The sequence below is a fragment of the Tachyglossus aculeatus genome, chromosome X1 (assembly GCF_015852505.1).
Source record: "Tachyglossus aculeatus isolate mTacAcu1 chromosome X1, mTacAcu1.pri, whole genome shotgun sequence".
Lineage (NCBI taxonomy): Eukaryota > Metazoa > Chordata > Mammalia > Monotremata > Tachyglossidae > Tachyglossus > Tachyglossus aculeatus.
In genome coordinates, this window is record NC_052101.1 from 124108657 (window position 1) to 124132088 (window position 23432).

Genomic DNA, 23432 nt, shown 5'->3' on the forward strand with positions numbered 1-23432 from the left:
CTGTCATAGCCGCTGTCACGGGAAGGAAAGGGCAAGATGGGAGAGGCCCAGGCCCCAGCTCCGGCTGGCATCCCTGCCTCTCCACACCTCAGAGATGGAGAAACAGAGAGCGACAGAGGGCAAGGCAGGGCGAGAGAGGGGGCTTGCACCACCCTCTCCCCGAGGAGGGGAGACGTGGGGTTGGTTTAGTTGCGGGGAGCTGACCTGCTCTTGACAGCTGGGAGCGGAAGAGAGGTGAGAGGGGCAAGAATGGGTAGCGGACTCGCTTTTCTGGAAACTGTAGCACACCAGGAAGTCAAGAGGCAAAGCAAGGCCCCACCTCCGGGCTCTCAGCACTTCCACGTTATTATTTTCCACCGTGGGATGGGAATAGGGCAACCGGCAGAGGGTAGGAGACGAAGTTGGATGCAAGAACAAGAGGCAGATCCATGGAGAAGAATGTGGTGGTCGAACAGATGCATTTAATTACAGCCCTTAGGGAACACACACACACACACACACACACACACGCTCACACTTCGGCAGTCTAAACCTCTCAGATGAACGCACCCAATCCCAGCACCAACACCTCACCCCGAAAGCCAGAGTGCCAGCGGGGAGCCAAGGCAGGTGGCTGGCTTTCTTCCCCTCCCACCCCTTCCTTTCAAGGAACTCAGCCAGCCAGGGGAATGCTCGTTTGTTTGTTTTAATTTTCTTGGTGCCATAACCCTGCAACGCGCACCGATGCCCGGAAACCCGTTCTCCCCGTCTCCCCCCACCCCCAGCCCAAAATACCCATAAAACAGTAGGGCTCCACAGGAGCAACCTCTACCCTCTGTGCCCTGGTTCCAGGATGCAGCAGGACTCCGGGAGTAGAGAAGATAATCGATACGACTCAAACCCACATCTCCTCGGGCCTCTGCCCGTCAGCCCGCAGATGGGCCATGCAGGAGGGTAGCCAGCGAAGACACGGGGCATCGGCCAGGGCAGGGAGGATGGGCCGGAGCAGGATTTTCTCTCTCTTCCCAGCCCGTCCCCACCCTCTCAGAACCAGAGGGTGTCTGGAAACTCTTCTGAGGTCCCTGCCCTTTGGCCATGACCTGCAGTGCACTCGTTTTCCAGTCAAACAGGGACCAATCATTATTGAATTACCATTGGGGTGGTGGAGGACGGGCCCACCTTGGTTGAAGCCAATTCTGAAAGCTCCAGCCTCTAGGTCCCTGGCTCGATAGGTCAACTCGGAGCCGTTTTTCAGCATTCCCACCTCCCACTGGGAGGAGGCCTAAAAGCTCCCCCTTGCTTCCCGGGCCACCCTCCCTGCAGCCGCCCAAACCACTTCCAGATTCGGGAGCCATTCGGCCATACCGCCGGACAAAGCCCGAGTCTGGGGTGTTTCAGGAGAGACCCAACCCTGCACACCAAGAAAGCAGGGTCGGGACCCCAGCCTTCTGGGAGTTGGAGCCTCGTGCATTGGCTTGCTTGGTTCCTGGAGGAAAGAGGCAGAATTAGCCGAGTTGATTCAGTTCCTGCCAAAAAGCCAACTGTTTCTCCCTTTAGGCTTACTCTGTTAAACCCTTTCATCTCTAGTCTCAAAAGTCTAGACATTATCCGGAGGTCCTCTTTCCCTCAAAAAACAGAGATGCTTCCCCCCCCACCAGAGAAACAGGCTTTGGTTTAAAAAAGAAAAAAAAAAGTTCACCCAAATCAGCAACCCTAAAAAGATGGAGGTGGAAGGGGATCGATTGCTTCAGCTCTCCGTTAAGGCTCGCCGGCTGTCTCGGCCTCGAGTCCCGGATGGTGGTGGTTGGGGCGGGGTGTGTAAGTGTGTGTGTGTGTGTGTGTGTGTGTTTTCCCAGCTCTTTTGGGCCAGTGGATTGGCCCAGGCAACAGGAGAAACGGAACAGGAGTTTCGACGAGGGAAACGGTCCCCAGACCTCACGCTGATGGACTTTCCAAAAGGGTTTCGGGTGGACGAGTCAGCGGCTGAGTTTGTAACCTTGACTGAGAAGTCAAAATGGTTCTCTCCCATGTATTCGTATTCTGCATGCTCACAAAATTAGGAGTCCAGGGAAGTCTGTTCCCACGCTGTCTTCTGTCCTGCCCAAATACAAACGTGTTGCTAGCCTCGGCACAGAAATCTTTGTCAAGCGTATTGATTGCGCGCCTCCTGCTGAGCCGGCTGCCTCCTTCAAAAGGAGTGGCCACCGACGGGTGCAAGCCTGGCCGTTCTGAGGCCACCAGGCCCATCCAGACTAGGCATCCACAAAGGCTGCGGCGTGGCAGCGTGTTCGCTAGCGGCTGCGCCCGGTACCATCTTCGCTTCTTGGCCTCACGACCCCCTCAGAGCTTCTGTTTGAGGAGAGGCGTTTCTTTGATCGCAAGGCCCCATGCGAGTCTGGCAGTCTCTGTGGTCGCCCAGCTTTCAGCTGGGACTCTGCGCAGTTTGAGTCAGCACTTCCTGGCATTCTTAAAACATGCCCTCTGTCCGCCTGGTTTTCAGTTGCCCAATTTCAGCGCACCATCCAGCAGCCATCTGGGTATCCCGCTGTCATCCGTTCTCCTCACGTGCCCCTCCCAGAGCAGCTGCACTGAGGGAGGCAGAACTTGGAGGCCAGCAGACTGACTTGGTCATCTCGTCTTGTCACTCGACGTTGAGTACGTCGCTCAACCGAGTCCAGCAGAACTGCTCGAAGAGCCGGATGTGGCGTCCGTGGCGGGTCCAGGCCTCTCGATCCAATAAAAGGGCCGGGACAGCAGTACGCTTCCGGAAACCTTCAGCTTGGTCCGAAGTCCGGCGCCATGCTCTATTTGACAGTCTCCAAAAGGATACGTTGGGCTTTCGTTCTGGCTTTCTACTTCCTGGTCTATCATTACGTTGTTGGGCAGTATACTGCCTAGGTAACAGAATTCTATGAGACTCCATATTAGGCTCTGGGAGAACACACAGAATTGGATGATGGGGGCCCTGCCCTCGAAGAGCTTACAGTCTAATGGAAGAAATGCTGCCAGAAATGGACAAATGCACAATGGTTAAGAGAGGGAGAGCACAGGCATAAATAACCACAAATACATTTAAAACAAATAAAGGGATACGTCGGCAAAATAGTCTTGAAGCAGCTGATGAGCAGGCAGACCTCCTGGAGGAGTTGGCGTTTCCGAGTGGCTTTGAAGGACCAGATATGGCAAGGCTGCAGGGGGTAGGGGTGGAGGGGGAAGGTGTGAGCAATGGTTAGGCCTGGGGGAGAGGAGGGTGAGGAACCGTTAAGTTTGCTTGGATGGAGAAGAGGGGACAAGCAAGGGTGAATCGGGAGAAAGAGAAAACAGAGCAGCCAGGAGGGTGACAGAGGGCTTCCACTTCCCTTACAGAAATCTGAAAACTGAAAAAACTGAAAGTAATCCTCCCAGGGTCGTAAGACGAACGCTACTCAAGCAGGAAAAGTAGAGTGGTATTTCCAAATTTAGGCCGTGTGATGCAATCAGGCAGCTTCCAGGCCCCTGGCCGGTTTGGGGTTGAAGCACCCATCGAGGCAGGCTCTCACGTCGGTGGCTATTTTATGAAGTGTCGCTGGAACAGAAAATCGGTGGCTATTTTATGAAGTGTCACTGGAACAGAGAATTCCAGGCCAGGCCACGGAGGCCAGGCTGGCAGACACGAGAGGGATGGTCCCCGGGTATTGGGGACACAACCACGTTCTGGTTACTGTCAAGTGGGCATCAGAAAAGCCCGTTAGGCCTGGCAGAGGTTTCCCTCAGTCTTGCCGCTCTGGGTCGGCGTGGATTTTGCCACTACTTTTGGAGGGCTGAGTGCCCCCGACCTTCCCCTTGCCCTCCCCTGCCCCTCCTCGAACAATGAGGGCCCACCTGGGGCGGCATGAAAACCCAGCGCAGGATCCGGCATCCGACGTACAGGACACAACCTACTTTCAGCGATGGATGAGCGGGGTGGGGGGAGAACACCTCTGCGATCAAGGACTCAAAGCCACCTAACCTCATCCTCAGGGAAACATTTATCGCTGGAGGAAGCACGTGGCTCCTCAGTTCTGGGTGGCGGAGCTGTGGGGAGAGGGGAGAGCCATTCCTTCCCAAGAGCTGCCTTCCTGGGTGACACGGAGGAAAGACCGGGTTGATTCCACTCGGGTTTCCACGGAATCCACAGAAACCCAGCCCAAGGTCCGAGTCTTGTTTCCAGACTTTTCCAAAGAGGGAGCTTGAGGCAGCAGCAAAGATTTGCCCACTCTTGCGGGGCCTGAATCCCTCCAGCCGCGGACGGTAATAAAAGCGAAAGACCCATGCTCAGGGAGCCGGGTGGGGCTGTGGATGTGTATGGGGGTGGGGGTGGGCCTGCGGCCCCCCTGGCGCCACGGTGACACCCAGGCCCAGCGCAGGAGGAAACCTAGGTCTTGCCAGAGTGGGAACAACCCAATGGGCAAGGGTTGGGGGGGAGAGGCAGGGATCTCCCCCAGGGAGATCTGCTCTGTCCACCTCTGCCAGGACTCTCCATCTCCACACGTCCCTGATAAACTATGGAAACTCAGAGAAATGCAGAGGAAATCCCAGGCCTCCTGCCCCCTTCTCATCATCCCCTCCGCGTCTAGGATCAACAAGACTCAGGATGCACAGGCATCCACTCGGTTGCAGCAGAAAATCCACCTCTCCCTAGATTCTCTCGGAGCAAGGTCTTTGCCCGACGAGGAGACTGAGCTCTCCCATCGAGGCTGGCGGTTGGGAGCAGTCTCCCGAGCCCCGCTCAGTGCCGTCTGATGCCCTGTGGGTTGGTGGCTTCACGCTAAACCTCCAGGTTTAGAAGCCCCAGGTCACAGACCGGACAAGCCCCATCCAAGGCCGCCTCGACCCTGGGCATTCGTTCTCAAGAACTAGAGATTCCGATGGATGGGGCTCTCTCGGGCTCACAAGAGGGCTGGGTTTCTGCCAGCTCAAACCAGGTAGCCTGTCCTGAGCCATCTTGAAGTGTCCTATCTCCCGCCTCACGGAGGGAAAACGAGAGCCTAAGATGAGCCCGAACCACGTGACGGCACTAGCCAGCCTACCCACCGGAGAAGCCAGAGGGACGATGCACTCCGGCCCCAGGAATGCCAGTCAAGGGGAGACAAATTGTAATGGAGTCCACTCTGGCTCCCCTTCTCCATCCCATCTCTGGTTTCCAGATGGGGCAGGGGACTCCCCCCACGCCCCCCATCCCCCCTCCAGGCCCTGGGAGGCATTGGCGAACCTTTCCACCCGCAAGAGTCAGCCTACTCGTTATCTTCTGCTGTGGCGAGAAGATTCAGCCCAGGGGGCCGGCAGCAACCGAAAAGGTTTGGAGGCGAAAAAGTCCCTACCGGCTACAGGTCCTGGAATATGGCCAGGCTATTTCAACAGAGAAAACGGTCCTGGGAAGCAGGAGACTGCCGGGGAAACCCAGAAAGCAGAGACTAGGAAGGGGTGTGTATGTGTTGGGGGCAGGGGCTCAGCTACCCAACTGGCAGCACAAATCAAATAGAGCGCCTGCGGTATCGCATCCTGACCAGATGCTTAGGGGACACAAGAGAGAATGGCTGCCTGGTCCTGCCTTGGAATGGCACAGTCTCAGGCTGGGGTACACCAGAAGCGGTTGGAGGCTTCCTCTGCCCCAACCCCAAAGGAGAACTGGACATGGGGGAGTAAAGGTTCAGGCGGGTGGGGCCGGGCCCAGAAGCCCCTGCCTGGGGGGCTTGGGAAGGCAATTCAGATAGCCGCCGGGCCACCTCGACTCACGTTCACCCACACCCACACAGCATCTCTGTCCTCACCCCCTTCAATGGCTGTTTCCTGAGAGACTGGAGAAGCAGACTCTGAAGGAGCAGTAGGAAGCAATAAAACAAGCAGACAAAAAAAAAAATACCTGGACGATGGCCACAGGGCACCCCCAGCCCGCTAGAAGGAACACTTGAACGCATTTGCTTCTCCTGGCTTTTTAGAAAAAGGTAGTTCTTATTTAAATAGCTGTCTCGGGGAGCGGGAGCAGAGGAGGAGAATAACTGGTCAGTGGCCAAGTGCTCCAGCTTTATTTTGCTGGTCCTCATTCTGGTCCAGTCTCAATTTTGAGCCCAACTGGACAACGAGGACAAGGAAGCCAAGATGGGGGAAGTGGCGAGCGCAAGAGGACGGCCGTCAGCTTATCCACTGGTACCCAACCAGATATGGGTTTCAGGCGTGTGTGGCATCCGGTGACACCTGGTGCCGAGGCTTATGTCAGATCTGGTTCCAGCTGGGTCCCAACCTGCTGTTACCCTGGGGATGGGGCGGTTGACACTGTCAGAAGAGCCTCATCCTGTTTTTCCACAAATCAGGCATCACCTCTTATTGAGCTAAACCGTCCATTTATTTCAGAGCAGTAATAATTTAAAATTATAAAAACCCTTTTCAGCAATGAACATCAGAAGGTGAAGTTCTAAAGAAAGAAGGGATGAACAGGTGGGAGAGGACTTAAGAGAGCAAGAAGAAAGGCGGACAATGAATTGGAGTCAGCAGTTCACATGTTTAAATAACAACCAAGCTGCCACCTCTCCCACCTGGCCTCTGTGGGGGGCAAACCAGAGTGGCAATTCATTTTGGCTTAGCAGGTTGAAGATGTCCAAGCAGTGGCAAGGTACGCGGAGGAGGGAAGGGGGAAGGGAAAAAAAGGGGGGGGGGAGGGGGGGCGGGGAGGAGGCGGAAAGTGACGCGTCCCCAGCTTTAGAAGTCCACCGGGCAGCAGCAATGAACCTGAAGGCGGTGCCATCCCCTGAAAGCAAGACCTCATCTCTGAGGTTAGGGAATGGGGCCTTTGGTGCTTTCAAAGCTCATAAAAAAAGGTGCGGGGTCCTGGAAGCAGGGGAGTTGTTTCCCCTCCTGCCCATCTGCCTCATCTGGGGTTTGGCGGGGGAGAGAGGCGGGGTGGGGGGGGAAAACAGGGCAGGGGAGAATGCCTAGCTGCTCCTGCTGAGTGTGGGATGGGGAGGGAGAGCAGAAGGTGGGTTGGCTGGTGTTTAAGATTCATGAGTGGTTTGTCGAGTTTTCATTGCTTGGCGAACTGGAAGAGGAGGAGGAGGAGGAGGAAGAGAAGTTCATCGCTGTCAGTCCAGGGGGGTTTGTGGCAGTGTTCTGTCCACTTAAGCTTTTCCGGCACACCGGGCAGGTGTCATGCTTTGGGAATTAAAGGGAGGGAGTCGGGGGATTGGGAGGGGAAAAAAAAACAAAAACAAAAACAAAAAAAGGAGAGAAAGGATTAGAAACAACATGGGAACAATGCAAGTTAAGGGCTTGAGAGTCCCTGACATCTTCCCGTCCAAATCCCAAGGGATTACAACTCGCCGCTGGGAAGACCGCTGAGCACCAAGAGACTCTGGTCTCTGGGAGCTGCGGCTGGTCTCTTGGGCCACCGAATGATTCCCCAAGACTCACCTGTTCCAGCCAGGGGACTATACAGTCATTGTGGAACAGGTGATTGCAAGGTAACTGCCGCACACTCTCGTCAATTGTGTAGTCCTCTTTGCATACAGGACATTCTAACCCTGAACCTGGCGGAGAGAAGACAGGGTAAGAGGAGGCGCCGAGAGGGTTCCCTGCAGCCACTTCGGCCCCAGGGAAGCACAGTGGGAGCCCACCCTCCAACCCATTCCACTTGCGGTGATTAAAAGCCTTCGTAGGATGATTTGCTCAGACACACACCCCGGAGCACGTGTCAGTCACCCGGTAGCTCATCCCCAGGAGTCACCCTCTGTGCGGGTCTCCCAACGACGGCCGCCGGAAGGGGCTCGCTTCGGGAATTTCGGGTAGCCCCTTGGAGCAGGAGCACCAGCTCTGGAGGTGGGAAGACCCCGGTTCCCACCTCAGCTCTGCCATTCACTCACTCTGGGAGCCCAAGCAAATGGCTTGACATGTCTGTGCCTCCAGCTGCCCCCGGGGTAGCCCCTCACCCCCTTGGGGAGGGGGAAGAAAATAATACCCGAGAATCACCTTGAGATTCCCCAGAGCAGAAAGATATTACTTTCGATGACCTTACCTAACAGTAAACCCGTGGAGGTTACATTCTGTTTCCTCGGGGCCCCAGAGGGGGAATAAGTGAGGCGGAGAGGTTATGCAAAATGTCAGTGCAGCTCAGGAAATACAGGAGCCCCTCTTCCTCTTCCCTGTTCAGTTCCACAATGCTCCCCCCAACCCCAACACACACACTCCCCACAAATGGTCACCATCCCCAGTCTTCTTGACATCCCTGGTCGAGACAGCTGGGGCTCCTTCCCCTGGAGGCAGTGCACATACCTACTTGTTCTTCTGTGATCTTCGCAGTGGGGAGAGCCTGGATTTTCTCTTTGTCTGCTGGGGGAGGACCGGTGTTTTCAAACTGATTGAGGAGCTGAAAGGCAAGAGTAGATACCTCAAGGGCCTCCACGATGGTGAGCCTGCCCTTCCGCAGCAGCGAGCAAAACGTCACACCCAGCGGGCCAGGACTGGGCTTTCCACCCCGGGCGGTATCTGATGGCATCGAAGAACAATGAAGCCCAGTCCTCCTTTCTCCACCACCGATCGCTGCCATCCTACACACCAAAGGAGCCCTCCTCCTCATCCCTACAGGAGTCAGGTGGGACTCTGAAACCCAAGACCGGGGGCCCCGACAAGCAGGCACGCTGCTGCAGCTGCTGACCTATTTATCTCGCATCTACCTCAGGGCTTAATCCAGTGCTTGGCGCATGCCATAATTCTTGTTCCTCTCACACCCTTGACCGTGAGCCCCTTGGACAAGACTCGCCCTAGGACTCAGGCCGGTCACCTCCCGTTGATCCGCGGCAGAGCCTGGCTGAGCTTGAGGCACTTTGTGGAAACTTGGATTGGAGCTGACCTGCCATTAACCACATTCCCCACGGTCCTCGTTTTGGACCCTGTGGGCCACCAGGAAGAGAACAAGGACCAGAGCCCTCGTTGCTGCTGCCATCGCCATCACCACCTGCTTTTCCCAGTCAAGCAAGGTCCCATCCCCCATGCGGGCCGTCTGTCTGTCAGCCCTGCTGCTGGATCTGTCCCACTGGCAGCGGACGCTCAGGTCTCTCAGGCGTGCAGGGTTTTCCAACAACTATTTTCTAAGGGAATCAGTTAACGGAGTCAAAAGGGATCGGGAGAAATCACTGCTAAGGCAAAGTCCACCATCTCCTCCTATGCGGGGGCAGGGTTTGGTGCTCAGGCCAGCCAGGGTTGCCCCACACAGAATGGGGACCCATAATAATAATAATGATGGCATTTGTTAAGCACTTACTATGTGCAAAGCACTGTTCTAAGCGCTGGGGGGATATAACATGATCAGGTTGTCCCACATGGGGCTCACAGTCAATCCCCATTTACAGATGAGGTAACTGAGGCTCAGAGAAGTTAAGTGACTTGCCCAAGGTCACACAGCAGACGTGGTGGAGCCAAGATTCGAACCCATGACCCCTGACTCCAAAGCCCGGGCTCTTTCCACTGAGCCATGCTACTTCTCTGACCCATGACCCTACCAGAACTCCCAAGAGAAGTGGGGGTGGCCTAGTGGAAAGAATCAGAGAAACTGGGTTCTAAGTCCTGGCTCCGCCACTTGTCTGCTGTACAACCTTGGGCAAATCACTTCACTCTCTGTGCCTGCCTCGGTTCCCTCATCTGCGTAGTGGGGATTAAGACTGTGACCCCCCCCCCCCATGTGGGATATGGACTGTGTCCAACCTGATCATCTTGTACCTACCCCAGTGCTTAGTACAGTGCTTGGCACATAGTAAATGTTTAATACTAATTTTTTTTTAAAAAAGAGAGCCATCGCCCAGACTAATTGAGAAGCGACATAGCCTAGTCGATAGAGCATGGGCCCTCGGAGTCAGAAGGAGCTGTGCTCTAATCCCAGCTCAGCCACTTGTCTGCTTGACCTTGGGCAAGTTACTTAATTTCTCTGGGCCTCAGTTATCTCATCTGTAAAATAGGGATTAAGACTGTGAGTCCCATGTGGGGCAGGGACTGTGTCCAACCCAATTTGCTTGCATCAACCCCAGCACTCAATACAGTGCCTGGCACACATTAAGTGCTTAACAAGCGCCATTACTGTTATTATTATTATTAACAGCGCTTCCCTTCTCAATCCTCCCCTCTGCGACACCTTGACTGTATTCCCCTTATGCCTGCTGACACTCACTCCAGCCCCACGGCACTTATATCCATATCCTTACGCTCTACTATTCCCCCTATCCATAATTTTTTTGAATTCCTGTCTCCCCCTGTAGACTGTAAGCTCTTTGTGGACAGGGATCGTGTCTATCAACTCTGTTGTACTTTCCCAAGTACGCACAGTACACAGTAAGCGCTCAATAAATAACATTGATCGATTGGTTTTTCCCCCCACCCCGGGCAGAAGAGGGCCAAGTCCAAACTCCAGGTCTTACTTGGGTGATGATCGCGTCTAAGCCATTGGCCCCCCAGGCATAGTCCATTGGATTTGAGTGCAAAACTCCCCTGGAGAACCAAGAGAACATCAGGTGTTAAATGGCTGGAAGGGGAGCATATGCCAAACCCCCACTTCCGGCCGGCCCCAACTCACCAAGGACCCAGTCCTAAATTTGGTATTGTCGCAGGGCCAATAATTCCATTAACCAACTGCTGGATGATCCTGAAAAGGCAGCGAGAGGGGGAGATCAGAGGAAAACCCCCAAAGAGCCCCCGAAATTCCCTCAAAAAGCCCCAAACCCCTGAGCCAGAGAAATTCAAGGGCGGGGAAAGCAGTGTCTTCCTCGGCCTAGGAAGACAACATTCTTTATATACAGCAACATTGTCGTTCTTGACAAGATGACAAACTGTTTCCTGCCAGTTGAAGGAGGAGGTTTAATCAAAGAGGAACTCTTGCCGCAGAGACCAGAGGGAGAGAAGGGGTGGGTGCACGTATGAATGTATGTACGTATGGGGAGGGGGGCGTGGCGTAAGGGAAGGGAGGGTCACAAGGTGTAGATACCACACAGATCTTTCCGGGCTGAAGTAAGCAGCCGCCGCGGCTGTTTCAGAGACCGTGGCACAGCTAAAACACAAACTCCTGGGAATCGGAACCAGTGCCTGCCAAGAGCCGATCAGAGAAACGGCGGGACGGATTGCGCCTGTGGGAATCATGGGGTGGTGGGGACTAGGGAGGGTCACGCATTCAGTGGGACGTAATAAGCACCTACTGAATCCACAGCCTTATCCTGGGGAAACAGGCATAAGGGGCAACAAGAGAGATTTCCGTCACGTTTGCTAACAGATGATGGAGGGAGCTTGGGAGATTTCCTTCCCTGCCATTGTCTTCAGGAGGATTGGGAGCCCAGGGGAGAGGGATGGGAAAGGAGTCCTGGCCAGGCCTGGAGACGGGGCCACCCCATATACCTTCCATGCCAGAGTTTTATGGGATTGGAGATTTCCGGGCAAGCCCAATGGGGAGGAGACCCCGCGCGCTCACCCTTCTAACGTGGGCACTCCCTCATGCCTGCCAGGGGCACGCCGGGCACTCAGGCGGGCTCGGGGCTGTCTCGCCCCATACCGATATCGTGACTGGTGCTCTCTCTCGCGCCTGTTCTCGGCATCCCTATTGTCTTCGGGCTGCAAGCCGGACGGGAACGGGGAAAATTCGAAGCTGTCATCAAAAATCCCAAAAGTGAACTGGCCGTAACCTTGCGGCAGTGTGAGCAAGTGCTGGTCCGTGCTCTATAAGGGGAGACAATTCGAGAGAAGGTCACAAGGGGGAGGGAAAAGAGCGGGAGAGGGGGGCTTTGGAAAAGCAGTTCGGCCACCTCTGGCGGACCTAGTCCCAACTCTGCCATATGTCCGCTCAGTTACCTCATCTGTAAAATGGGGATGAAACCCTACTCTAGCCTACTTAAGACTGTGAGCCCCATGTAGGACAGGGACTATGTCCAACCTGATTAACTTGTATCTACCCCAGCGCTCAGAACAGTGTTAGACACACAGTAAGCACTTAAGTAGCGTTATTATTCTTTTTATCACCATCATCTCCCCCATGGGTGCTCTAAAAGGGCCACGTGGACGGTTCTCACCACAAAGGGAAAAGCACTGGCGATGGGGGCCGGGCAGTGGCAATGCCACCTCGTTCAAAAATGGGTAAGTGGGCCCAAAGCAATGGCTTCCTGCACAATGGAGAAAAGGGGGGCCCGGCCACAGAGAAAAAGTCTGGGGCCCGGGGCTGGCCTGATATTTCCGGTACGGGAAGCTGGGGTCTCGGGTCCCAGCCAACACCCTGGAGTCTTCCGCTCCTGCACGGGGAGTGGGGCCATCACGTCACCCGGAGAACTGAAGAGCCCTTCCCTCCTTACCTCCTTAGAGCTGGAGACCCAGCTTCCCTCCCAAGGTGAATCTGTGCAGAGACCCTTCAAAACCACCTCCCGGACAGCAAACAACCCCTAACCCGCAAAGACACCTCCCACCCGCACCCTGCTACAGACAGACCGCCCAGACCCTCCAGGAGCCCCTCTCTGAAAATCTGCACTTGGAAGAGTTGCCGAGGATGAACAACTGACAGACGGCACCCAACCCGACATGCCTCCCAGATCAGAGGACCCCCGGGCCCAGTTGGGCAGGGAGGAGCTCGGGCCGGAGTGCCGGGAGCCAGGCCCGCGCAACCACTCTGCCCTCGGCCTGTGGGGAGGGAGGGAGGGAGGGGAGAGGGAAGCGGAAGCCCTGATGCACGTTGGCGGTGCCCGGTTTAAGGCGGTTTGGCTTTGGAGCTGGAAAGGACACAGTGGGAGGAGAAGATGACGGGATGCGACACTTGGTTACTCACCTCAAATGAATGACCGTGTGGATTGGTGGGAGCCGCGGAGGTGCTGGAATCATTTTCACTATTTCTGATAAGGGCAATTAACACTCGTTAGTTTGCAGCACGGAAACTCACAGTCAGGGCCAAGCGAAACCTCGAACCACGCCGCCTCTCCCCCGGCGGTCACATGGGAGCCGTGGCAAAAGGCAGGTGACCTCAGGCAGGGATGGACCTACGAGGTTTTTGCCCTCGACCAAACCGGTGCCCGAGTTTCCCACCCCACTCCTGGGCTTCCAGCTCAGCTTGTTTCCCTGCCCCGCCTTCCTTGTGCTTACTCTTCTGCCTGGGGCATCCTTGAGGTTAGTTACATTGCTTTCATTTAATCTGGAGCAGCAGCGGCAATAGAGAACAGACCTCCCTCCCCGCTGAAACCTAGAAAGCCTGGGTTCGCCAGAGTCCCTCCTCTTCAGGCCTCGGCATTTGCTTTCACGGTTGGCAAACCACCTAGTACCACCGAGGCACGAAGACTGGAGCGGTCCTCCTCCTTCCGGATTAAGGGAGGCAGCCCCATACCACTGGAAGAGCACCGGACTGGAAGTCGGAGGACGTGGGTTCAAGTGCCAGCTCCACCACTGGTCTGCTGTGTGACTGCGGGCAAGCTGCTTAACTTCTCAGTAACTCAGTTTCCTCATCTGTAAAAACGGGGAGTCAATCCCCCTTCTCGTCCCCCCTTACACTGTGAGCCTCGGTGGCCAACTGGGACTGTGTCTGAGCTGACTGCATTTACTCCAGCACTTAGCACCAGGCCTGGCCTCACTGTAAGTGCTTTAACAAACACCACAATTATGACTCGCCGTGACTCAGTTTCCTCATCTGAAAAACGGGGATAATACCTGCCTTCTTACCCATCTCGCAGGGGAGTTGTGAGGGCAGAGAAGCAACTAACACGAAGGGCTTTGGGGAAAAAAAGCTCTATGCGAAAACAAAGGAATTTTTATTAGCAGGCAGCCTCTCCACTTTCCAGAAGTCCATGGCTAGTTGACAACCCAGTCAGCACTCTTTTACTCGTCGCATTCCCTGTGACTGATCCTGGGCCGGGGCTGATATTCATGGGTCCAGGAGATTCATGAAGGTTTGACAGGAAAAAAAGTCTCTCTGAAATTTCCCTTTTCTGAGGAGGCCCGGGTTCCAGCCTCAGCTCTGGCCGGCTGGGCCGCCCGGGGCAAGTCGCTGAACCTTTCTGGGTTTTCGTTTCCTCATCTTTAAAATGGGTAGCACATTAATAATAATTGGGGCATGAGTTTAGCACTTACTCTGTGCCAGAGCACTGGGATAGATGCAAGAACAGCAGCCTGGACACAGTCCCTGTCCCACAAGGGGCTTACAGCCTAGGGAGGGAGGGAGTACGGCCACTTCAAAACAAAACACTTGCTTTGTTTTATTGTCTGTCTCCCCCTTCAGACTATGAGCCCGTTGTTGGGTCGGGATCGTCTCTGTCGCCGAATTGTACTTTCCAAGCACTTAGTACAATGCTCTGCACACATTAGGCGCTCAGTAAATACGGCTGAATGAATGAATGCATGAACTTCATCCCCATTTTACAGATGAAGACCAGAGGCACAGAGCAGCTAAATGACTTGCCCAAGGTCACCCGGCAGGCAAGTGTCAGAGCTGGGATGAGAACTTGGGTCCCCCGACTTCCAAGCCTGTGTTCTTTCCCCAGGGCCCTGCTGCTCCGGCCTTTCCCAACACGGGGATATTGCGTGGCTAAAATGAGATATCGGGTATGGGAGTTTTGGGTATCATCAGTCACTACCTTTCTCCCCTCTGGCTTCCTCCCTACTCACACCTTTACTCAACGAGCAGGTGGCGGACCGAAAGCAGGATATTCTAGACTGATTTCCTTTTCTGAAAACACGTTCCTTAGCCTAGCGAATGCAATCGGTTTTCCTGTGAACACTATTGGCAAGGGAGACTGGCGGTCCAGTCCCCCGCCACGCACGCAACCAGTTGTTCCGCCATCACAACCATGCCCCATCCAGGCAGACTCGTGCTGTCGGAAGCACATTCCCCACATGCCCAACGGCATTCCAAGTGAAACGTGTGGGAGGACTGAGGGCACAGGAATCAAGGGAAGGGGACTCTAGGAGAGGCAGGCCGGAACAGACCGGAGTGTCCTATACACTTTCTTCACTGCAGTTTAGAAGAGGGGCCTGGGGCCGCCCCGATCCCCTGAGAACTTTGCCACCCCCTCCAACCACTAGCGCCAAGACACAGGATGGATTTGCCTCAGGGACCCTCTGCCCTGTCAGCAAGCCCCGTCTCAGTCACCTGCACGCACCGCTCCCCGAGTTGGCAGCCACGGCACTTCCAATCGGCCGCTCGGCTCCTCTGCCCAACCTACGCTGTCTCCAGCCGTGACTTGAGCTGAACTGAGTCTCGTTTGCCTAATTCCTTGGCTCTCGACTGAGGCCCAGCGGGGGATGGCAATGGGGCAAACATCGATGCTTCTGCGGCTCTGCGGGTCCCAGTGGCCCAGGCTAGTCAGTCCACAGCACCCTCTTCCATCTCTTGGCTCCCCTCGCCGTCCCCTTCCTCAGGTGAGGTGGCTAGGAGGAGGCAGGAGTGCAGGCCACGGGGGTTTGCAGGGAGCTGTGACCGCTGGCCAACCGTGATCCTCCCATCCCTGGGGGCGACTCCACTCTCCTGACAGAGAAGAGCTCCGGACTTCGTCCGCACTCTCCATACTTCCCCCGCATCGGAGACTCCCTTGATGGCAGCCCCTCCAAAACTTCAGTTCGGCCCTGCCTTAATCACCCGATGGTCATCTCCCTAAGAATTAACAGGCACTTGTGACTTGCACTTAAATTGGACGCTTATCTTTTCATACCATTCCTCCCCTTTCCGTGTAGATTTGGAAGGGGGCAACGCTCGGGGAAGGAGTACTGTTAGGAGAAACGGGGAGCCACACTATCCAACAGAAGAGGTTGAGAAGGCGCAATTCGTCTATTCACCCTCTCAGAGGCAGAGTCATGATGCCTCCCACCAGCCACCCCGCTAAGGGAAAAAAAAACCGGAAAATACAGGACCATACCTGGTCTCTTCAGGAAGCTCTTCTATAAAACCGGATTCACACCTTGGGCAAATATAATCCTGGAGAGAAGAAAACAGAAGGTAGGAACTGACAAAGGACTTTTCCACTGGTCAGTTGCAGATGTCCCCGTAAACGTGACATGGACTGTGTCCAACCTGATTAGCTTGTATCTACCCCAGAGCTTACTACAGTGCCTGCCACACAGTCAAAACTTAGCAAGTACCAAGAAAAAAAAAAGTCCTGTACCCCCAAATGATAGGTCAACCAACTTAACAGAAGCCTCGCTTTACACTTAAGAGGGATAGGCAGGGTCTTGGTCACCAGACACCCCGAAAGAGGGGCCCGATTCTAAAGTACAGACCCCCCCACCCCCCTGAGTCTTTAAGATTGGAGGAGAGCCAATCGAGCCCTCAAAACCCATTCTCAATTGGATTCAGTCACAGCATCAAAGGGGAGAAAATGCCCATGTTGGCCGGGGGTGGGGGGTGGGGGTGGGTCTCTTTAGACCAAGTGAACGCTTTTGGCGGAAGGTATTAAAAGATAAAACAAAAATCAGGATAACTCTGTGGAAGTAATAGCTAAATTTTAATTTGAGACAAGGCTGCCCTATCCAAGTTAAACTCACCCACAATTTATACTCTAATCACACCACATCGTCCTGCACACTGCCCTCAGGAAAAATGTTGGCTGGGGAGGGGGGGTGGGGTGGAGAAAAATGACACACTTCTTCCCTAGAGCTTAAGGTTAACAGTAGTTTACAGTACAGAAGTAGTACTACTAATTATATTTATTAAGTGCCTATTGTGTGCAAAGCACTGGGACTACACTGCGAAGGACAAACAGGATCCAAGTGAGGTCCCTGCCTGCCCCCCTTCACACACACCACACACTCCAAGGTTATTCATTCATTCATTGAATCGTATTTATTGAGCGCTTACTGTGTGCAGAGCACTGTACTAAGCGCTTGGGAAGTACAAGTCGGCAACGCATTAGAGACGGTCCCTACCCAACAATGGGCTCACAGTCTAGAAGGAATGAAGTGACAGGAGCTCCATTTGAGAATTCACTTTTTCTCCATCATGCCATCTCCCTAGCCTGGTCCCAAAATGGACAGACTTTGTAGTTCATTCATTCATTCAATCATATTGAGCGCTTACTGTGTGCAGGGCACTGTACTAAGCGCTTGGGAAGTACAAGTCGGCAACATATAGAGATGGTCCCTACCCGACAATGGGCTCACAGTCTAGTAGGAATGAAGTGACAGGAGCTCCATTTGAGAATTCACTTTTTCTCCATCATGCCATCTCCCTAGCCTGGTCCCAAAATGGACAGACTTTGTAGTTCATTCATTCATTCAATCGTATTGAGCGCTTACTGTGTGCAGGGCACTGTACTAAACGCTTGGGAAGTACAAGTCGGCAACATATAGAGACGGTCCCTACCCGACAATGGGCTCACAGTCTGGTAGGAATGAAGTGACAGGAGCTCCATTGGAGAATTCACTTTTTCTCCATCATGTCTTAACCCCCTAGGAAAGGAGGAGTGACAGGACAACCTGCCTTACATCTGCCCTGGAATTCCGGTTACGAAGATGGTTCTGGAAAATCAAGTTTCTCAACTCTCCTGCTGCATGGCTTCCTGCGGGAGACCACAACTCCCAAGATTCCCTAGCAGGGATCTCGGGCAAGAAGGGAAAAAAAAGGCTCCACGTGAGCCTCTGCCTCACCGTTCCAGGCAACAGACATAGTTTCCTTCCCCCTCAGCGGGTGAAATTTCAAGGCCGGCAAGATGAATTGAAGGCAATGGTCTACCGGCTAATCCAGCCCACGCCCTTGCTCTGCACACAGTAAGCGCTCAATAAATACGATTGATGATGATCCGCACCAACCCCGCCATCCCCGGAAAGATGGGTGGTGGTGGGGAGGCGGGGAGAGAAGAAACGGTTACAGCATATTGGCTGCCTGGAGACAGGAAAGGGAAACCCCACACTGTTAGGACCCCGAGATGCCGCGAGAGCTCACAAGGTCAACTCCAACTGAAAACAGACCCTCCGGCGCTCGGTAAACTGGCGGCGGGAATGCTCTGCGCTCTTATCCCTGTCACATTCACAGGGGGTGTTTTAATCAGCTCGGCTGAAATAGAAACCTCATGCTCAAACCCAGCCGGGGCCCTGTTCCACAATGCGACTAATGATAAAGAGCATTCAATCTTCTACCCAGCGGGAGCACAGAGGGCCGCCGCGGCCGCCACCTCCTCCTCACCGACAGGGCAGTAAGTCGAACGCCTTACGCCCCACTGAGCTGGCCGCATTTTAGCAGTGTCCAACCGCCAGAGCCGCACAACACCACAGTGGAGGTTCAGAGGAGTTTGGGGTCCCGCGAAGAGGCAGCAGGGGAATCTGAGGAAATGGCGGGCTGTCCAGGAGACAAAGATTACAGGTTGTCTCCGATCTCCACGTTAAAATGTAGAGAATGACTTCCAGCCTTGGGGTTGGGTGCTGTCTAGAACGTCGGGGGGGAATGTGAGCACTGCTCAACCCCCGCTGAGTGGCACGGGGGCTGCTTGGGGTAGAGGGAACAGCCTTATCTAAGCTCTGGGAATTTCAGAGATCCTCACCCTCTCCAACCCTAGTGCCTAGCGGGCAGGACCAGTGGTAACCACGGGACTGCCAGCCCATCCGGGCCAGCTAAAAACAGAAACCCCTGCCACTTGCAGTGCAGGAAAACGCTCCTGAGAAATGCAATTGGGGAATAATGGCTCTACAAAACAGCCACAGTGGCTTACTTTCCAGAAACACCCTTCGCCCCACCAAGACTTCACTGAGGGAATCACTGTTTCCCTGGCCAAAGGAAACGATTGGCAACCTGTAGTTTGGAACAAAGCGCCATCAATTTCCATTCAGTGTACCCACAAACCCCCAACTCCACCAAATCAGGTTACTGGGTAAAAAGATTAGGAAGAGAATGAGTAGGAATCTCTGGACTCTGGATCAAAGTCAAGTCACACTGGAATGAGGCAGCAAAATGTCAACACATTCAAAACTCAGTCGGCAGCAGGGAGGGGGAGAAGGGAGGGCAGCAAAGAGGCTGACAGCAGGTTGCCACAGTCACAGCTACCTAAAGCAAACACCCCCACTGAAGTCCACCCAAGCCAGGAACATTTTGAGCAGATGAACCAGGAGATCCCGAGTCTGGAATTCACCACAGACAGCATGATTGAGGATTAAAGTACCTCCCCACTGTCTCGATGCAATAGTCAGAGGAGAAAACAGGTGGTGTGTGTGTGAATAATAATAATAATAATAATAATGATGACATTAAGCGCTGTCTAAGTGCTGATGAGGTTACAAGGTGATCAGGTTGTCCCACGGGGGGCTCACAGTCCTAATCCCCATTTTACAGATGAGGTAACAGGCACAGAGAAGCTAAGTGACTTGCCCAAAGTCACACAGCTGACAATTGGCGGATCTGAGACTTGAACCCCTGACCTCTGACTCCAAAGCCCGTGCTCTTTCCACTGGGCCACGCTGCTTCCACCCCACAAAAGAGGCGGGGTCTGGGGCTCACTGAAATTAATTGGTGGCATATTTACAAAAGCTTTCATAATACACTGGATTTTAAAGGCTTTACCCTCCAGCTGCATGAGATGATTTTAGAAACTCTGCTTCACCTGCTTAACAGTATCTAGTGCGCTCCAGTAGACTCCAGAGGGTAGCAGGCCAGAGGGTGTGTCTTCTCTGGTGTTCAAAATACAAAACCTCCCTAAATTTGTTTTTCATTTACAGAGGAAGTTGGGACACAACTTTCTTCCAAAACTTCTTGACTGCTAAATGTTTCACAATCAACAGATTAACTCGGGACGATCTCTCTCGCTCTCTTATTCATTACTAATACTATCCCTTTAATTTACAGCATCTTTCATCCGCAGAAGTTGGTGGTGGAGCCCAAAGCACAACTCTATTCAATACCCAGCTGTCTGACACTGGCTTTTCCTTTTTAAATGACAATTGCTTGCTTTTTTGAAAAGAGAGAGAGAGAGAGATAGAATGAGAATGTGTGTGATCTGCCAGATCAAATCAATTTTGGCAGATTAGAACCTTTAGAGTGGCCAAAATTTTCTGTAGCCTGTCCTGTTCCTGTTGACCAATGCCACTGTCACTCACCCACTCATCTGGAGGCCCACATCCCAAAGCTAACAGAAAACAAAGGCCTGCTTGCAGCAGCTAGAGACCGCGTGCCCTTTGCAAACAGACTCCCATTAAAAAAAAAACAAAGCTTACAGAGGTAACAGAGTGGAGAAGCAGAGTGTATTCTGGTGATTTTAGCAATCGCTGTCCAATTTCTTTCAGACCATGTGCTCATGTGAATTTGAAGGACTGGATTAGTCTTTGAGCAAGACGAGGCTGGCTTTAAAACCCAATTCCCTTTTACCACCTTATGCAACGTCATATCGATTTCAAGTCTCAAGGCAGGAATTGGATAAGTCAATTTCTCTTTAAAATGTCAATCATATTTATTGAGCGCTTGTGTGCAGGGCACTGTACTAAGCACTTGGGAGAGTACAAATTAACAATATACAGACACATTCTTTACCCACAGTGATCTTACAGTCTAGAGGGGGAGACAGGCATTAATATAGATAAGTAAATTCCAGACATGTTTTTTCATTCACACTGACACAAGAATCACCTCGTCCGGACAAACCACTGTCACAGTGCAAGCTGCTCACCCCAGAACACAAAGTCAAATTTCTCTTGGATGGAAATGCTACCCCTTCTTTTTAAATGGTATTTGTTAAGCGCTTACTAGGTGCCAGGCACTGTGCTAAACACTGGGGTAGATATAAGATAAAGTCGGACGCAATCCCTGTCCCACATAATAATAATAATGATGACAGCATTTGTTAAGCGCTTACTATGTGCGAGGCACTGTTCTAAGCGCTGGGAGGATACAAGGTGATCAGGTCGGCCCACGTGGGGCTCACAGTCTTCATCCCCGTTTTACAGACGAGGGAACTGAGGCCCAGAGAAGTTGTGACTTGCCCAAAGTCACACAGCTGACAAGTGGCAGAGTCGGGATTAGAACCCATGACCTCTAGCTCCCAAACCCACGCTCTTTCCACTGAGCTCAACGTCTTAATCCCCATTTTATAGATGAGGGAATTGAGGCCCACAGCAGCAGCATGGCTCTGTGGAAAGAGCACGGGCTTAGAAGTCGGAGGTCAGGGGTTCAAATCCCGGCTCCACCACTTGTCAGCTGGGTGGCTTTGGGCAAGTCACTTCACTTTGTGAGCCCACTGTTGGGTAGGGGCTGTCTCTATGTGTTGCCAACTTTTACTTCCCAAGCGCTTACTACAGTGCTCTGCACACCGTAAGCGCTCAATAAATACCATTGATTGATTGATTCTCTGTGCCTCAGGTCCCTCATCTGCAAAATGGGGATGACATGTGGGGCAACCTGATCACCTTGTATCCTCCCCGGTGCTTTGCACGTAGTAAGCGCTTAGTAAACGCCATCATCATCATCATTATTATTATTATTATTATATTAAGTGACTTGCCCAAGGTCACACAGCAGGCGTGGCGGAGCCGGGATTAGGACCCAGGCCCCCGGTCTCCCAGGCCCGTGCTCTGGGCCACGCCGCTTCCAATCAATCAATCAATCAATCGTATTTATTGAGCGCTTACTGTGTGCAGAGCACTGTACTAAGCGCTTGGGAAGTCCAAGTTGGCAACATATAGAGACAGTCCCTACCCAACAGTGGGTTCACAGTCTAAACGGGGGAGACAGAGAACAAAACCAAACATACTAACAAAATACAATAAATAGAACAGATACGTACAAGCAAAATAGAGTAATAAATCTGTACAAACATATATACAGGTGCTGTGGGGAAGGGAAGGAGGGAAGATGGGGGGGATGGAGAGGGGGAGAGGAAGGAAGCGGCTCAGTCAGGGAAGGCCTAGGGGAAACCCAGGCCTCCTCCCTCCCCGCCATTCCAAGGATTGGCTTCTCGGGGCGTTTATCACGTCATCTGAGGAGAGGTGCCCTAGAAAAGAGCCGGACCACCCTGAGGGCCCAAGAGTGGGGGGGGGGGGGGTTGGCCCCCGGTCACGAACCTCTCCCCCTCCTCCCAACGCTTCTGCGATCGGGGGCACTTAAAAAACCAACCCACAACAGAGGGCACTTGAAAAACAAAACAGAAAAAAAACCAAAACACCACATGCGTTCGAGAGTTTGGTGAGGGCAGGAAACCCCGGAGAGAAACCACGCTGACTTAGGAAGGGCCTCGAGGAAGGAGAAGGGCTTCCGCCCGGGGGGTGGGGGCCTCGTTCTCGGTCCACACTGGGGAGGGGCAGGAATGGAGCGACTGGTCCAAGAAGGAATAAACGACTCGCCCCGTACGTTAACGGCCGGATTCTGAGGGGGGGGGGGGGGCGAACTGAAGCGGGTTTTCCTCAGCCGCCCCCCACCCCCACCGCCCCGTCCCCGCCCTCACCGGTAGCCGCGGGGAGATCTCGGTCGAGCAGGAGTGGCAGAAGTAGCGTCCAGGCTGGGGCGAAGCCTCCGCCATTTCCCCCTCCCCCCCTTGGCCGGCTCGGTGCCCGGCGGTGGCGGCCGTTCAGCTCCCTCCCTCCCGGCCTGCGCAGGCGCGCACCGACCAAGCGGAGGAGGGGGGGAGAGCGGGCGACGAAGCCACGCTCGGCCTTACGGGGCCCGGGGCGGGCCAAAACTAGCCGGGGTCGGGTGGCCCTCTGTTGGACTTTCGGCAGAGGCGACGGCCCGGGGAAGCCCAGGGGGCATTGACGGCCGGGGGCGGGGGGGCGGCTGGCTTTGGCAGCCCGGTCTTAGACGGGGGGGGCTGGGCCCGGAGATGGTAAACTGGGCCAGCCGCCCACCCCAGCTGAGGCCCGGGAGGCGGCACCCGAGGGGAGGCGAGGCACGCGATTGTGAGGGCGGCCCGCGTCACGTGACCCGGCGGGCCTCCTGTGACGTCACGGGCGCCGCTCGGCTGACGCAACCCCGGGCCTTCGTGAGTCCCTACCCGACGGGGGGTTCACAGTCTAAAAGGGGGAGACAGAGAACCAAACCAAACATACTGACAAAATACAATAATAATAATTATTATTCATTAATAATTAATAATAATTAATCCCCCTCCTCCCAACACTTCTGCCATCGGGGGCACTTAAAAAACAAAACCACAACAGAGGGCACTTAAAAAACAAAACAGAAAAAAAAAAAACCACATGCGTTCGAGGGTTTGGTGAGGGCAGGAAACCCCGGAGAGAAACCACGCTGACTTAGGAAGGGCCTCGAGGAAGGAGAAGGGCGTCCGCTTATTATTAATTAACAATAATTAATTATTAATTAATTACAATATTATAATTATTAGAATATTATAATTATTATTATAATATTATAATTATAATATTAATTAATTATAATTAATTAGTTATTATTATATAATAATGATAATGATAATAATGTTGGTATTTGTTAAGCGCTTACTATGTGCAAAGCACTGTTCTAAGCGCTGGGGTAGGTACAAGGTAATCAGGTTGTCCCACGGGGGGCTCCCAGTCTTCAT

The 23432-nt window shown here is 53.6% G+C and overlaps 1 protein-coding gene across 2 annotated transcripts; it reads right to left on the reverse strand.

Annotated features, from left to right (window-relative positions):
- Positions 1-6321: 6321 nt before the first annotated feature.
- RNF126 (ring finger protein 126) lies at positions 6322-22728 on the reverse strand. Of its 2 annotated transcripts, none has more exons than XM_038772283.1 (9): positions 22341-22728; positions 15843-15901; positions 12773-12836; positions 11516-11679; positions 10550-10618; positions 10395-10464; positions 8260-8353; positions 7402-7517; positions 6322-7143 (listed from the first exon to the last, which is right to left on the reverse strand). In XM_038772283.1, exons 1-9 carry the CDS (start codon positions 22413-22415, stop codon positions 6994-6996), a joined length of 861 nt encoding a protein of 286 aa, XP_038628211.1. In that variant the 5' UTR covers positions 22416-22728; the 3' UTR covers positions 6322-6993. The 2 variants fall into 2 exon arrangements, with proteins under 2 accessions (XP_038628211.1, XP_038628210.1); XM_038772282.1 differs by having other exon boundaries at positions 11435-11679; positions 22341-22727.
- Between the last annotated feature and the right edge of the window lie 704 nt (positions 22729-23432).

What these genes read in the sequence shown, in the direction of transcription:
- RNF126 (XM_038772282.1), bottom strand. Translation starts at nt 22,415, where the DNA reads ATGGCGGAGGCTTCGCCCCAGCCTGGACGCTACTTCTGCCACTCCTGC. An exon ending in TAGACGCGATCATCACCCAA is followed by an intron (nt 8,354 to 10,394) that starts GTAAGACCTGGA and finishes CTTGCCTTTCAG; the next exon opens with CTCCTCAATCAGTTTGAAAA. An exon ending in TAGTCCCCTGGCTGGAACAG is followed by an intron (nt 7,144 to 7,401) that starts GTGAGTCTTGGG and finishes TAATTCCCAAAG; the next exon opens with CATGACACCTGCCCGGTGTG.